Source organism: Fonsecaea erecta (genome assembly GCF_001651985.1).
Source record: "Fonsecaea erecta strain CBS 125763 chromosome Unknown Scaff2, whole genome shotgun sequence".
In the NCBI taxonomy this organism is placed as follows: domain Eukaryota; kingdom Fungi; phylum Ascomycota; class Eurotiomycetes; order Chaetothyriales; family Herpotrichiellaceae; genus Fonsecaea; species Fonsecaea erecta.
Window position 1 is genome coordinate 1,142,684 of NW_017387245.1, and position 15,335 is coordinate 1,158,018.

The following is a 15,335-nucleotide window of genomic DNA, read 5'->3' on the forward strand; positions in this document are numbered from 1 at the left end:
GGCTTCGAGGCTGCCGGGGGAGGCCGACCACATCTGGTGGAGACTCTTCGAAGAAGGCCGCGGAGCCTTTGGGTTAGTGCCCTGAAAGTAGTAGCGCGCAGAGCCCAGAGCCTAGAGCCCACCTGGGTACCTAAAGCCCACGAGGGGGAGCCTACTGCCCCCCTCAGTGATCTTTCTAGGTAGGTTGAGTGGTAGTTTCAGGCCTTATGGGCGGCCACTGTCCTGAAATCCTTCACGCTACAGGGGCAGATGCTGGATGCTGGACCACAGCAGCCCAGGGGGAACATCCAGCTGCCCCAGCCTGGTGTTTGTTGACAGCTGAACAGACATCACGTCGTCACCATCTGGGCAACAGTCACCAGAGTGAGTTTGAAATTTGACAAACCTGAGGGCAGATCGGTGTTTCTGGGTGACCACCATGGATGATTTGTATTTCTGTTGGTTCCCTGGTTTGGCTTCAACTAAGAGGTGATGGGAAGTGATTGACAACTCCGAGTAATACGAGTCCTCCAAGGTATACTTCTCCCTTTTCAGGTACCCTTGGTTAGCCCCATACGATGTCAGTCAAGCAAATATCATCACCATCATCACCCTTCATCGATAACATCATCCCTTCGCTAACCTCTCCACCTCCACCTCCTCCTCCACTTCCTCCGACTTGTTACTGTACCTCCTCCCACCGAGATCTCGCTCATCTCCCCCTTACCCAGTAGTCAATGCGCCCAATCTATCAAAATGCTTGTCCCTTGTCGCTCGCAAAAATGGGTATGTGCTCGTTCAATCCCTCAGACCGTTCTCGACCACTGCGTTGCCTGAGGTCTGATGAATCTGATTTGGGATGACCGCGTGGTACCTGTTTGGGTCGCCCTCCTCTGTCGAGGCCCAACTCGGCGAATACACCCCTGCCTTTCGGGCTTCATTCGCTTCCTTTACTGTTTTCATCCCACAACCCCGGCCAAAGACTCCGAGGTCAAGACTCATCAGCCTATGAGTTTCTGCGTCGCTTCCGGTCGCTGCAGCTTCCTCAGGGTTCCGGAGATCGGTTTTTGCGACCAATCTGCAGGCGCCTTGCCTTGCTTCCAGCTTGTTCTTGGGTACTCCATAACACATAAAGCGTTATCCGGATTCGTCCTCGTCTCTGCCTCCAACCCATGGTAACTCGTAGTCTCTGTCCCCCAAAGAAACTTTTTGCCCTCAGCATGCACTTGGCGGCCCGGGGATGTTCACTTGCCTTCGACGAACTTGCCCTCATCCGACCACTCCCCTTCCCCTCTCCCGCCTCCCCCTCCCTCCCAACCCGACAACCCCTGTGGTGCCCTCCATTGGCCTTTTGCTGAGCAGGTTACGAAGGTCCCCAAGGCCTAGAGTCTCGATTCATGTGCTTGTGGCTTTCTAGTTGCCTAATTCGGCCACCTCGTCTGCGTATATCTTCCTTTCCGGGCGACCCCTCCGGCTGACCCTTCCCTCGGGGTGCCCGAACAGGCACCTCCCTTGGCACTGCCGGATCCTTCAGGCCAGCCGAAAGTGAGCTCGCTTCGACGTGATTGCTGGCCCGATCGAGACTAACTGTGGCTGGTGACGTCTGCTTCCACGTGGCAATAGTGCGACATAGTGAGTTTTCATGCGAGTGATGTGGCTCAGTCTCCCGCTGGCTGAGCTGAGACGCAGCGTGGTTGAATGTCTTGTCCTCGCCACTCCTGAAACTTTGCAACGCACGCTGCACAAAACAACTAGTCTGACGCCCAAAAATATAAGGTACGTGGCCTATCCCGCCAGCCTTAAGCTGCTCAATTTGGGGATAGAATCGATTCCTCAGGCGCCCACACGTCAAGGCGTCCCTGGTCAGAAGAAATGTGCCCTTGCTTCCCTCTTCTGCCGCAATCTGTGCTCGTGTGAGTCTCGCCCACCCCCTCTCGGATGGAGTTTCACCACAGCCCCTGCACAGCTCAAACTCTGTCGCTTCAAGTCGACTCAGTCCCTGCATGCAAGATTATTTCACGGCCCCATGGCCTTCGCTTCCAGAACAAATCGCCTCATGCATGAAATCACCCCCGGCAAGGTTCGTTCATCACTTCCACCCGTCTTCGTAGCGTGATCTTTAGCAAAAAACGTGGCAGCCTCAACCAGACGGCCGGGTCACATCGCATCGACATCCCAGGAACGGTTTTTCTCCACGCGGCCTGTAGGAATGCAGAGACCAGGGGCCTGACCGTCCCGAGTGATTGTTTTGGTGGACTCCAAACTTTTGAGACTCCCTTTTACGTGAAGACAGGTGATTGCTCTGTGGATTCTGTATTGTTGATAGCGGGTGCTGGGTCACGTCTAGCTGCCAATAACACCCGTAGATGCGCTGAAGTCTTGGGCTTCGCCCACTCCCTTCAGCGCGCATCATGATTCCTGAAACGCCTTTGCAGCTGAAAGCCACATGGTTTCCAAGCGAACGCGGCACACTCCGTAGTATACCCGAACTCCGCAGCGATTTCGCCCGAATTCTGCTTGTAAACAACGTGTGCTTATTGGCCGTCCAGAGGTCCAAACACCCAGCCTTTCTCGTTCTCGGGATGGGAATCATCGTTTGTAATCAGAATGCTCTTCTCCAACATTTACCCCGTCTGTTCCGCCAATTTATTTTTGTGTTTATAATCTGCAACCACCATTTTTTCGTCGAATTGTGCACACACACGCAGCTTGCTTGGCTAAGTGGTACAGCGTCTCACTCGTAGATTTTACATCTAGCCAATGAGAAGATCGCAGGTTCGATTCCTGCGTAAGTCCAACTCTTATCCGCTGAAAATTCAAGACTTCTAATGATTCTTATAGAGCAAGCAAATTCCAAACCAACATATGATTTTTTTTGGGTGACATTTTGGTGATTTTTTGTGGTAGAAGAAGAAGGGATTTTGGTGTTGGTGTTGGGAAAAAGGCCAGATTTCCGTTTTTGGTATGAGAGAGGGACTGGCCAATGATCATATATAGAGATTGGTTGTGTATGACTGGTCAGACCGTCCACCCTAAACTAGAATAAGTCACGGGTGGGTGTCTCCTGGCGAAGTTGACCACTCAGGATGAAGATTATTAGTTGGAATTCATTTATCACAGAGGTATTAGCAGCTCTTGAGAGATAGCTTGTTGTTGTTGCAATTGTACTGTTTGACCGCAAAATGCAGCAGCTTCGCATTTGTTGGCTTTTGCGATTGTTGAGGGTTCTCAAGCATCAGAGACAGTAGGAATTCCGCGCTCAGGCGGTACGCATTTTACGAAAGTCTGACAAGATCATACAATGTGTAAACATTCCGAGCAGTCTGCAAAGACCCACTGATAATCCAGGGCTCTCTGTGCAAGCAGTACTGAGGAGCTCCAACTCCAAACTGAATATAGCTTCCATTGGTAATGAAGGCAACTCTCGACTTGATACCCCAGGGTCTCGCAATGTTGCCAAGGAACACATCTTTCGTCAGACCATGTCAATTTGAGTGCTCCGTCCTTTGGCATCAAGTTGTGCTTCCACAACACCGCACCTTCTCTTTGGCGTTCAATGTGGCAACCTTCGTGCCCTATCACCATGCAGCCCATATCAAACTAAGCTCTGTATCTCGAAAGTGTCCAGACATGCCAAACTGAACGAAACGACATCACACACACCATGGAGCCTGGACCCCCAGTCCCTGCGTACATACTGCGTGGTCACGAAGCCGCGATCCATGCCCTTCACTTCTACGCCAACAACGCACTTCTTGCGTCCGCAGACAGCGATGGCTGGATGGTTATATGGAGTCTCTCGTCCAAACGACCTGTGGCGGTGTGGAAGGCGCACGAGGCAGGAGTCCTACAAATCAAACATTGGACGACGGCCAGACTTGTCAGGTGAGTTGAAATATCAAATCTTGAGTCTTGATGTTCTCCACGACGAGAAGACCCAACTGAGACGATAGCCCGTGGCATCAAAAGCCATGGAAGGGACCATAAACTCCGCGTCTGGCAACTTCGACACGAAGACCTTGTCGGTCTACGTACGAAGTTGCCAGCCGACTCGGATAGCTCAACAGCAGCAGCAGCATCAGACCATCCGCATCCGTGGCTACTCCATTCCATGTCGGTCAATGCCCTCAATTTCTGCGCCTTCTCCATGTGCGATCAGGATCCACGGCGACCTGCAAGCGGAGCAGTTGCCGCTCAACTCATTGCCTCGCCGAACGGCCTCGACTCAGGGGGCATTGACATCTTCCAACTTCCATCAGAGAGACGGATATCGCAGATCAGGTCAGACAAGAACAACCCCACGGGAATGGTGATGGCCGTCTGTCTCTTCCACCAGACAACCGAGACAGCATCACAACTCGTCCTTGTCGCGGGCTATGAGGACGGACGAATTACGGTGCTCACTCACGCAGGAGATCTCAGTAACCCAGACGGATCCGGTCGGTGGCAGAAAGTCGCCAGCTGCAAAGCACACACGCAACCCATCCTGTCACTCGCCATGCTGCCCTGCAAGACGCATTTCCTCTCGTCCAGCGCCGATTCTCTAATCTCCAAATTCTGCATCCCTTCCCTCGTCGACGCTGACGACGGGTCAAAAGATCTGAAAAGCGAAAAGTCCCTCAACACGAAGCATTCCGGCCAGCAGGGCCTCAGCGTCCGGTCCGACGGCAAGATCTTCGCCACTGCGGGCTGGGACGGGCGCGTGCGCGTGTATTCGTGCAAGACGATGAAAGAATTGGCAGTGTTGAAGTGGCACAAAGTGGGTTGCTATTCCACGGCTTTCGCATCCATTGATCCTACCGTGGCTCCTGATGCGGGTGTTGTGGACGGTGTTCCTCCTTCGTCAGCTAGTCTTGATGGGAATGCAGCCCTATCGAGCATTTCTACGACAAAGGATATCTCACAGCCCATGAGTGCTCTTGACATGATAAAGCAACAACGGGAAGAAAACGCCCGACGCACACATTGGCTAGGCGCTGGCGGCAAAGATGGCAAAATCTCATTGTGGGATATCTACTGACAAGGGCTATTTTGCCCTGCCAAGCGCATCCTCGATACACGAATTCCCCCACTCTGTGCTTTATTGCTTCGACTCTTCGACTTTTATTGCTTCCAAAGCATGGGCCTGTCCCTCTGGCTTCGGTTCCTCCGATGTCCCCTGAACGACCTTCCGAATGCTCAGTTGTGGGACTTTACGAAACTTCCCCGGATTCGCAGCGTGCTGTCTGAGGTGCTTTCGCTCTTTCCTGTTTACACGGGGTTCGAGGATCACATTGTCGATAAGTCTGACGCTCCGCTGGTTCAGCTCCTCTTGGGTTTTTGGCTTGTCGACCGGGGAGACTATCATGGCGGCGCTGACGATGGCGCCGATGCGTGGATTGAGTTTCTCGTCGTCCATAATGGTTCCCATTGTGTCTGGATGGCTCATCGCAATATAGTCGATCTCAAGCCGACCGCTGGGCCCCACTCGGCCATCACTTCTGACTCGTGCGGCATCCTCCTCGAAAACGTTGAACGCGGCTCGACGCAGGCGTCTGACATCCAATAAACCCTCGTTATAAAGGTCACGCACTGCAAAAAGAGCCCTGGACAGGACCGTAGCATCCTCTCTTCGACGAGCACCAAGATAGACATTACGGCTACTCATGGCCAGTCCGTCCGGTTCTCTCTCTGTGGGCACGACGCGAACTTCGGTAGGAATGTGGAAGTCCTTGACCATACGTTTGATGAGGACAGATTGCTGAATATCCTTCTGGCCAAAATAGACGCGGTCAGCTTGGACAATATTGAACAACTTGGTGCAGACTGTCGCGACGCCCCGGAAGAATATCGGCCGCGACGCTCCCTCGAGTTGCGACCCAAGGGGTGTGATTGTGACAAAGGAGCCAGGGCCGGCGATGTCTGAAGTAGGCGGGAGCGTAGGATACATGGTCTTGACGGTGGGCGCGAAGACCCCTCGTATCGCCCCGGGTCTCTGCGACTGGCCAACAGTCGCCATGTGTTCCTCCTGCAGCCGTTGCAGCTTTTGCATGTCCTCGTTCCAAGTGACCGGGTAGGAATCGAGATCCTCGTGCGCGGCAAACTGGGTAGGATTGACGAAGATAGAAATGAAGACGTCGGTATTTTCTTGGAGGGCGTGGCGTACGAGGGAGAGGTGGCCCTCATGGAGGGCCCCCATCGTTGGGACGAAGCCCACCGTCCTTCCTTGCAGGAGGAGCTTCCTGCGCACGGCGCGGAGTTGGTTCACGTGTCGGAAGACAGGGAAAGGGGAGGCAGGTGGACCGGAGGTGGAGGTCCATCGTACTCTGTGTGAGAATTGCAGAGACACCAAGGGGGATGTTCGTCGCTGCCATGGTGATCTCGTCGCTATCCCAGTTCGAAACGCAGCAGACCTCAACACGAGTCTATCCATAGCTGCCAGCTCGAGCGGGGGAGGTGTTGATGTGAGGTCGATGAAAAGAAGTTTGGTTCCGAGGTAGCAGAGACAGCAGCCTCATTTTGACACTCTTGGGCTCACCGCCGTCGCTTGGAGGCGAGTCAAGATGCTCATGATACAATGTGCAGCGTAGAAGTGAAGCGACGAAGCGACTCGAGCTCCGCATCTTGCTTTGACCGACGCCGAACGAGGCCAAACAAAATTTAGCCAATCGGAGGTGGTGTTTCTCCGCCCTTGGTTAGCCACGGAAAAAATAAAGATTCGAGGTCTGTCGGTCTGCAATGTCTGCGTTCTCCAGACGTGCACCGATGAAAACATGGCCGACGATGGCATGTTTTTGAACTTCTCCGTCGACGAGAACCTTGTCTCTGCCGTTGCCAATAAGACTCAGAAGTTCAGAGGTGGGTCGTGGAGAGACCGACTGAGAGCGAAGAGGTCGGCGCAGAGAGGGGAAAGAGGCGGAAGCCAGCAGAGAAGACACGATGCAAACACGGTCCCTATAGACCAAGACCGCTTTGAGGGCCGAAGAAATACACATACGCACGGGAGTCAATCCGGTGAATTCCCAGTCACTCGACCGGCCAAGAGGAGACGTGAAAATGGACATGTGCCCGACTCAACACAAGTTCAACATGGCCCGCAGAAACGAAGTCATGAGCAGAGGCCACCGATAGCAGGCCCTCGCGAGGTCATTTCTTCGCTCTTCACCTACAACCCGAAGCCATCGACCGCTGTGGAGGAGCCCAAGGAGGACAAGGAAGAAGGGAAGCCGACGGTGCCTTCTAACGCCCCTTTGATCGACGGCATCGACACCTTTACCTCTCTTGGGCTTTCCCCTACCATAGCCACGCACCTTTTGACCAAGATGAACCTCAAAAACCCGACGGCGATTCAGAAGGCAGCGGTTTCGCAAATGTTGAAGGACGACAGCGACGCATTCATACAGTCGGAGACCGGCTCCGGGAAGACGCTGGCGTATCTACTCCCTCTGGTGCAGCGAATCATGACCATGTCAGAACAGGTCGCCGAAAAGCACGAAACTCACACACAAGATTCCTTGGCGTTGCACCGCGACTCAGGTCTATTCGCCATCATTCTGGCCCCGACCCGCGAGCTGTGCAAACAAATCTCTGTGGTTCTTGAGCGCTTGCTTGGTTGTGCGCACTATATCGTCGCCGGCCATGTAATTGGTGGCGAAAAGAAGAAATCCGAGAAAGCCCGCATGCGAAAGGGTCTGAACATCCTGGTGGCGACGCCTGGTCGATTGGTAGACCACCTGGAAAATACGAAGGCGCTCGATGTGAGTAACGTCCGCTGGCTGGTCCTGGATGAGGGGGATCGGTTGGTGGATCTGGGGTTCGAAGAGGACATCACGAAGATTGTGAAGACTTTGGACCAGAAAAAGAGGCCGAGGGGCAGCAGCAAGTGGCCGGGTCTGCCCGAAAAGCGAACAACGGTGCTTTGTTCGGCGACGCTGAAGATGAACGTACAGAAGCTGGGGGAGATCAGTCTGAAAGATGCCGTCCTGATTAAGGGTGACTCCGGAGACAGCGACGAACCAGGACAGGGAGAGGGCGCCGGCGACGCGACGGCAAATGGCAATGTCACAAGGGATTCCGCATTCCTGGCTCCCGCCCAGCTCAAGCAGTCCTATATCATCGCGGCGGCAAAACTCAGGTTTGTGACGCTTACGGCATTGCTGAAGCGAACTTTTGCACGCAAGGGATCAGTCATGAAGGCCATTGTTTTTGTCTCTTGTGCGGATTCGGTCGAATTCCACTTCAAGGCATTCACGACCGCATTCGAGGGAGGAGATTCTTCAGAGGATAAGGGACCAAGCCGTGAAACTCCTGAGGGAGACTCTGAAACACAAGATCTTGAAGCTGGGAAACCGTCGCCAACCTCGACGAGTGACCCATCCGTCTCCGACTCGGTCTTACCGTCTCCTACCTTCTCATCTTCGCATAACCAAGTTACACTTTACAAACTGCATGGATCTCTCCCTCAGATCACGCGCACCAACATCGTCAAACGCTTTGCCGGCACAACAGCGCCATCTCTATTGATTGCCACGGACGTGGCCTCTCGCGGCCTCGACCTACCCAATCTTGATCTTGTGATTGAATACGACCCGGCATTCAGCGCTGAAGACCATTTGCATCGGATAGGACGCACCGCTCGTCTGGGACGTGATGGCAGGGCCATCATTTTTCTCCTGCCGGGCAAGGAAGAAGGCTACGTCTCGGTATTGAAAAGCTCGTACAAGACGGGATCCGACACCGTGGCGAATGTCACTTCCATGTCCGCCGAGGAGGTGCTCAAGAAGGGATTCACACCGCTCAGCGGCGTTATCCCGACCAAAAACACAACCCACAAGAGCGAGAAGGGCGCAGATTGGCAATCTCGCGCCACGGACCTTCAGCTCTCGCTCGAGCGCTTCATCTTGTCCTCCCCGCAGAACAAAGACCTGGGCAAGAAAGCGTTCCAAAGCCATGTGAGGGCTTACGCGACGCACATCGCCAGCGAGAGAAAGTGGTTCGATATCAAGGAGCTGCACCTGGGCCATCTTTGCAAGAGTTTCGGCTTGAGAGAAACGCCGAGCGGGATGGGGGTGGGGCGGAACAAGAAGGCTGGGTCGAAAAGGGGACGCAGCGCCAGTGACGGCGGTGGAATGCGGCATGGTCGCAGCGATGGAGAGAGGAACGGCGAACGGGCGAGGACACGCGATGCCGATGTCGACATGGACCATACCGGCGATGCCGACGAAGCGGCGCGGAAAATGAGGGAGAAGATCCGGATGAACAGGAAGATGATGATGGGGGGAACCGCGGACGAGTTCAATATCGCTTGAATATGTGGGAAAAAGTTGATTGATTTGTCAAGCTTGGGCTCGTCCCCGTTTGCATTGCACCTTGATCTTGACTGATTGATCCATTTCTCGCACCGACTTCTCTCAGGGGGACCTACAGATCTATCGTCGTTGGGTAACGGCCTCGGTCTTTGTGTGAACATCTGAGCTGTTGGTCAATGCATCCGTCGGGACGTACTATGGTATTAGCAGCTCATCGACCGTCAGTAGCTGTCGTGCTTGTAGTCAGTCGATGAAAGCAGAGGGCAATAAGGATGGATGATGGTAACGAGGCTGGACTTGGTGCGGGGCAAGGCTGGCTGCAGGTACCGAGGGCGGTGATGGGCGGCAGAATTACTCTATGATTTGTTTTGCTTTCTCTCTCGCGCCTGACAAAAATCCACCGTCTGTCGCATCAGCGCCAAACACCAGAAGAGTTGCTATTTACATACAGAACAGATAGGTAATCCTCAATATGTCAAGTGCGTGCCTCATTGCGTCCCTGGTTGATTTATGTGTTTGCTGATTCCCTTCCCTCCGACAGGTCAATTCCCCGTCTCCGACCTCCCTGCCGACGCAATTTCAGCTCTTCGATTCTCTCCCCATCCGAACTCTCGGCGCTTCGCCGTGGCCTCGTGGGACAAGCACGCCTACGTCTACGAACTCGCCGAAGGCAAAACGTGTGCCCAAGTCGCCAAATTCGAGCACCGCGCACCCGTGCTGGATGTGTGTTTTGGGAGGAGTGACGATGAAATCTACACGGCATGTTTGGACTGGGACGTGAGAAGGTGCGCACAGAACTTGGGACTGACTAAACTGTGGAGCATGAGGGAAATTGACTGTATACTCTTTGCAGAATCGACGTGCCCTCCGGGACGCAGACCGTCTTGAGCACACACGACAATGGAGTTCGCTCAGTCGTCTACAGCAAGGAGCATTCACTGGTCATCTCGGCGGCATGGGACTCGACGGTGCACATCCATCCCGGTGACGATGCAGGGTGGTCAACCGCGACGATCAACCTGCCGTCGAAACCATTCTCTCTGGCCGTCTCGTCCTCGAAATTGGTGGTCGCCATGGCCAACCGAGCAGTCCACATTTACGAGCTGAAGACCCTCGCGAGCGAATGCCGGAGTTCCGCCAATTCATTACAGAACAGACTCGACATCGAGCCGTGGCAGAGGAGAGAGAGCAGTCTGAAGTTCATGACCAGGGCAGTCGACTGCATGCCCAACGATGAAGGTTACGCCTCGTCCAGTATCGAAGGTCGAGTGGCAGTGGAGTGGTTTGACCCGTCCAACGATTCACAGGCCCGCAAGTACGCATTCAAATGCCATCGGCAACCGATCGATGACGTGGATGTCGTTTACCCGGTCAATGCCATCGCGTTCCATCCTATCCATGGCACCTTTGCGACCGGAGGCGGTGACGGGGTGGTGGCGATCTGGGACGCTGTTGCAAAAAGAAGAATCCGTATCTACCCCAAGCTCGCCTCGAGTGTCGCCGCCCTCTCGTTCAGTTCGAATGGGAAGTATCTGGCTACGGCAATCAGCCCAGGGTTTGAAGATGGCAAAGACGAACTCGCGGATGGGTCTATCGGGATCTTCCTTCGCGAGCTCGGCGAGAATGAGGTCAAGAGGAAAGCAAAATGAGTTGTGATGACCAATATTCACGACATGGCCTCCGCTACCGACCACGCCTATATTAAGGTGCTGGCGCCACAACGTCGGGCTCAGAGCTATGCACAGGGACTAACGGCGGGTATTTGGCGATAATGGAGTCCCGCTTATGTCGAGCTGTTCGCACCGACACGCTGCCGTCGGCCATGCCAAAATAACAGGCGATGGGCCTCTGGCCGCCGATGACCCCCGCCGCCAGAGCCTCAGGACCGGTAGGACCACAGAAAAGGCCCACGGCAAGCACCCCATTGATGTCCTTGATGGCTCGAGCGAGCTGTTCCACCTCCCAAAATCCATTCTCCCCGTCGCCCGGCATCTCGGGTGTGAGGTCGTCGGCGATCAGGAGTGGATGAGGGAAAGGAGCGTCGACGATGAAGAAGTCTTGATCCGTCTTGACCGGGCCGGCTTTCGCGAGGTGGCCCTCTCTGATCATCGGACCTGCGCCTAATGCGTTGCGACTACCGAGCATTCGTAGTCTCTTCATGACCTGCCGGGCGGCCTTTGGTTCGACCTCTATGGGAATGGTCGGCCATTTGGTAACTAAGCGGCGCTGGAGCTTGCGATAGTCTGCGGCGGATTAGGAAGATTACCCTCTCCAGGACAGGGGCGAGAGGACCGACATACCAGCGACACAAACAAATTGTTTTGACCTCATAGCGACCAGTTTCTCCTGATACAGACAAGCACCTCCACCCTTGATGCAGTTCAACTCGTCGTCCACCTCGTCTGCCCCGTCGAAATTAATATCGATCATGGCATCGTCTGGCAGAGCATCGAATTCAATCGGAACCAAGCCCGCATTTATGATAAGCTGTTTGGACTGGTATCCTGTTGGTACAAAGCCGACTCTTGAGACGTCCACGCCGCAGGTTTTGATCGCTTCCACCACGTAGACGATGGTCGTGCCGGAGCCAATTCCCACGAAGCGCGGATTGGAGGGGAAGTGGTTCTTCACAGCTTCAAGGGCGGCTGCCTTTTTGGCGGCTTCAATCTCAGCGGCCATGGTTCCCTTGGCGGAGCTGTGGGTTCGGTGGAAGTATTTTTGGTGGGAGCTGCAAACAGCTGTCGGGTTATGGAGCTGGGCAATGCGGTAGGGTCTATCGCGTAGTATAAGGGAAAGGGTTCTAAGGTGTCTATCTACAGGAAATCAGCGGAATAAATGGTAGGGGAGGGGGGTTCTGGTCAACTCACAGGTTGCAACCATAAAAAAGGATAAGTTGTTGTTCTTTGAAAACGCAGAAATCGGAAACGTCTAGCTGGATTACGTACGCGACGACAGATGACTTATCTCAACAAAGACATCGCCGCCGATGCCGCAATTGGAGTAGAGACCGGGGGACCCTGAATGATCAGAAGAGATTGGAGTGAAGCTTGCAACCAGTGAAGGAGCAAGTTGAGATACACACAGCGGGGGGACATGCTGTGGTGGGGGCAGAATAATACATACAGTATGCTGCTCAACAACACGTGTTAGCCACACTAGCCACCACAGCCACCACAGCCACATCTCACTAGCCACTTCGCGCTAGGGCGGTTCCGGTGACGTCGGTCGGCTGAGTTTCCCCGAAGATCGGCCAGGAATTCCCCTCAGGGCGCAGGCAGTTCGTGCCTGTGTGCCTGTTCAGTTCAGTACGCACCCACGTCTTTGATTACTGACAACTACTGTAAAGAACCCAACAGCCAGCTTCTTGGGGATGTCGAGGTCTTTCATCGCAGCCAGACCACCGCAATCATGACGGAGATCGCTCCCCGTGAAGTCACCCCGCCTCCCCTGCAACCACCCACGGCCAAAGAACGGAAATACGACCGCCAATTGAGATTATGGGCGGCCTCTGGGCAACGCGCTCTGGAGGAGTCCCACGTCCTCTTAATTGTGGGCGACGAGGGCTTTGGCTCCAACAGCAGCGTTGCTGGTGCCGAAGCCCTGAAGAACCTCATCCTTCCGAGCGTGGGCAGCTTCACGATTGCAGATTCAGCGTCGGTGACTGAAAGAGATCTCGGGATCAACTTCTTCCTGGAGTCGGACGGCCTTCACAAATCAAGAGCAGACGAGATGAGACGGCTGCTACAAGAACTAAACCCCGATGTGACCGGTCACGCAATTTCGGCTCCCTTGATGGATTGGCTCTCTGCGCAAGGCTCCCTCAAGCCGTACAATCTGATCCTCCTCTGCGCTCCAGTGTCTCAGGAACCTCTCGAGAGAATATGTACGTATGCGTTAGAGAACTCGATACCCGTCATCTATGTCCAATCAGCCGGATTCTTTGGTTCTTTCTCGATCCAACTGCCGTCCGAATTCCCCATTGTGGATACTCACCCTGATCCGGAGAGCACCCAAGACCTCCGTCTGCTGGCACCCTGGCCTGAACTAGACGCTGAAGTCGATTCTCTGGGGGACCTGTCATCGCTCTCAGATCACGATCACGGCCATATCCCAAACATACTCATTCTCCTGCACTACCTTCGACGATGGCGGCTCGATCACGATGACAAGTACCCCTCCTCCTTCAAGGAAAAGACCGAGTTTCGAGAGTTGGTGAAATCGGGCGCAAGAACAAACAATCCCGAAGGTGGCGAAGAGAATTTTGACGAAGCTGGTGCGGCGGTGCTCAAGGGTATCGCTCCACCACCGATAGGCAGTGGGTGCAAGGAGATGATGTCTATGCCTTCCTGCACCAACCTGACCGCAGACTCGGCAAACTTCTGGGTGGTCGCAAACGCCATCAAAAAGTTCTATGATGCTCATGGCGTTCTACCGCTACCGGGAACTCTGCCAGACATGAAAGCCACCAGCGCAGATTACGTCAAGCTTCAGACCATTTACAAGGCCAAAGCGCGAGCTGATGTGGCCGAAGTGACCAAGCTGGTTCGAGAAATTGAGGCGTCCCTTTCACGGACGGCTTCCCAGGTGCCAGACTCGGAGATCGAAGCCTTTTGCAAAAACGCCTCCCACGTTCGCGTTTTGACGAACCCTGCTAAAGAAGCTCTGCCTTCACTCCGCCTGATGCTACCGGATCCCAAACTCTCATCTCGTTTAACATCCACTATCGAAAATGATTGGGAATCCCTGTTTCCTGTCTTCATTGCTCTCAACAGTCGAATCTTCCCGCCAGACATGCTCCGCGATGTGACTTTGACGTTATCCGACCCCGAAACCCAAGAGAATATTACCAAGGCCATCATGGAAGCCGAGCGCGCCGATGGCGGCGAATTGCATAACATTTCCAGTATCGTAGGAGGCATGGTCGCGCAGGAGGCCATTAAGCTCCTCACGAGGCAGTATGTCCCTGTCGATGGGACTTGTGTTTTTGACGGCATAAAGAGCAAATCCGGAGTCTTCAAGATTTGAAACACACACATACACATACATATACAGAGGACGGACGTCGAATCTGCCCTGAAAGAAAGAAGGTACGCAATGGTCTGCCCTTTCGACGGGCAAGAGGTGAGGCAAATTGGGGCCATGGACGGAATCATGAAGACATGTATGCCGCGATTGATTCGATGCCACGATGGATCGATGCGCAGCCTGGATGTGATCGCGGTGGCGTACCAAAAGCATAATAGCAAACAGGTCGAACAGCCATGGTGAACGGGACGAGAGCTGCCTCACGACATATTTTGGCCCTGAAGTCCTGCAGCAGACTCCTAGAAAGGCCGGTGGACACGGGGGAGTAGTGAGTGGCCCCGAAGGCTCCTACCTCATGAAACCTCGAAGATGGCTCTCGCGAAATGTATGTATGTTTGTATGTATGTAAGTAGCTCGATGACAGCCAGCCAGCCAGCCTGTGGGGGAGAGTCACTGCTGTTGACTTCCGTCTGTCTATCTCCTGTGACAATGCTCTATCTGCCGCAGGGAAAAGCAAGGCACATAAACGCATGCATACATGCATGAACTGAAGTCTGTCTGTCTGTCTGTCTGTCTGTCTGTCTGTTCAACCAACCGAACTCCATCGATCCATCCATCCGCTCCCTCAAAACGGAGAAGAAGGAATATCGTTGGGAGAGATCTCTAATTAGAACGGTAGGACGACGACAAGAGTTGGACTCGACGAATCGATGAAGCGATGAATAAATAATATGTGCAATTGGAATTCGCAACAATTAAATTACCCCGGTCCCTGTCTGCTCCGCTATGCCATCTCATGCCATGCAATGCCTGCCACTCCACCCCCCGCCCCAAAAGGCCGAATGATGCCGGTCTGTCTGTCTATCTATCTATGTACAAGAAGAAGGTGGGAGAAGGAAGATACATACACACATACATATATACATCAACATGTCCCAATGTGCATCGGTCCATCTCCGTGTCCGTGTCCGTGTCCAAACATGTCCACGTAGCACATGGCGGTGGTGACACGACCGACCAGACCGGACCGTCAGAGGGGCACAC

The 15,335-nt window shown here is 54.0% G+C and overlaps 6 protein-coding genes across 6 annotated transcripts; 4 read left to right on the plus strand and 2 right to left on the minus strand.

The window, feature by feature from the left end:
• Positions 1-3,643: 3,643 nt before the first annotated feature.
• Positions 3,644-4,999, plus strand: AYL99_02174 (hypothetical protein; the record flags this gene model as incomplete). Its single annotated transcript, XM_018833690.1, has 2 exons — positions 3,644-3,864; positions 3,958-4,999. The coding sequence occupies 2 exons, from the start codon at positions 3,644-3,646 to the stop codon at positions 4,997-4,999; spliced, it is 1,263 nt and encodes a 420-aa protein (XP_018696314.1).
• A 60-nt stretch (positions 5,000-5,059) lies between these two features.
• AYL99_02175 (pantoate-beta-alanine ligase) lies at positions 5,060-6,157 on the minus strand (the record flags this gene model as incomplete). Its single annotated transcript, XM_018833691.1, has 1 exon — positions 5,060-6,157. The coding sequence occupies one exon, from the start codon at positions 6,155-6,157 to the stop codon at positions 5,060-5,062; it is 1,098 nt and encodes a 365-aa protein (XP_018696315.1).
• A 574-nt stretch (positions 6,158-6,731) lies between these two features.
• AYL99_02176 (hypothetical protein) lies at positions 6,732-9,266 on the plus strand (the record flags this gene model as incomplete). The annotated part of the gene is made up of 1 exon (XM_018833692.1): positions 6,732-9,266. One exon carries the CDS (start codon positions 6,732-6,734, stop codon positions 9,264-9,266), a length of 2,535 nt encoding a protein of 844 aa, XP_018696316.1.
• A 472-nt stretch (positions 9,267-9,738) lies between these two features.
• Positions 9,739-10,915, plus strand: AYL99_02177 (hypothetical protein; the record flags this gene model as incomplete). The annotated part of the gene is made up of 3 exons (XM_018833693.1): positions 9,739-9,745; positions 9,808-10,051; positions 10,120-10,915. The coding sequence occupies 3 exons, from the start codon at positions 9,739-9,741 to the stop codon at positions 10,913-10,915; spliced, it is 1,047 nt and encodes a 348-aa protein (XP_018696317.1).
• A 52-nt stretch (positions 10,916-10,967) lies between these two features.
• Positions 10,968-11,945, minus strand: AYL99_02178 (ribose 5-phosphate isomerase A; the record flags this gene model as incomplete). The annotated part of the gene is made up of 2 exons (XM_018833694.1): positions 10,968-11,509; positions 11,567-11,945. The coding sequence occupies 2 exons, from the start codon at positions 11,943-11,945 to the stop codon at positions 10,968-10,970; spliced, it is 921 nt and encodes a 306-aa protein (XP_018696318.1).
• A 729-nt stretch (positions 11,946-12,674) lies between these two features.
• Positions 12,675-14,291, plus strand: AYL99_02179 (hypothetical protein; the record flags this gene model as incomplete). The annotated part of the gene is made up of 1 exon (XM_018833695.1): positions 12,675-14,291. The coding sequence occupies one exon, from the start codon at positions 12,675-12,677 to the stop codon at positions 14,289-14,291; it is 1,617 nt and encodes a 538-aa protein (XP_018696319.1).
• Positions 14,292-15,335: the final 1,044 nt, after the last annotated feature.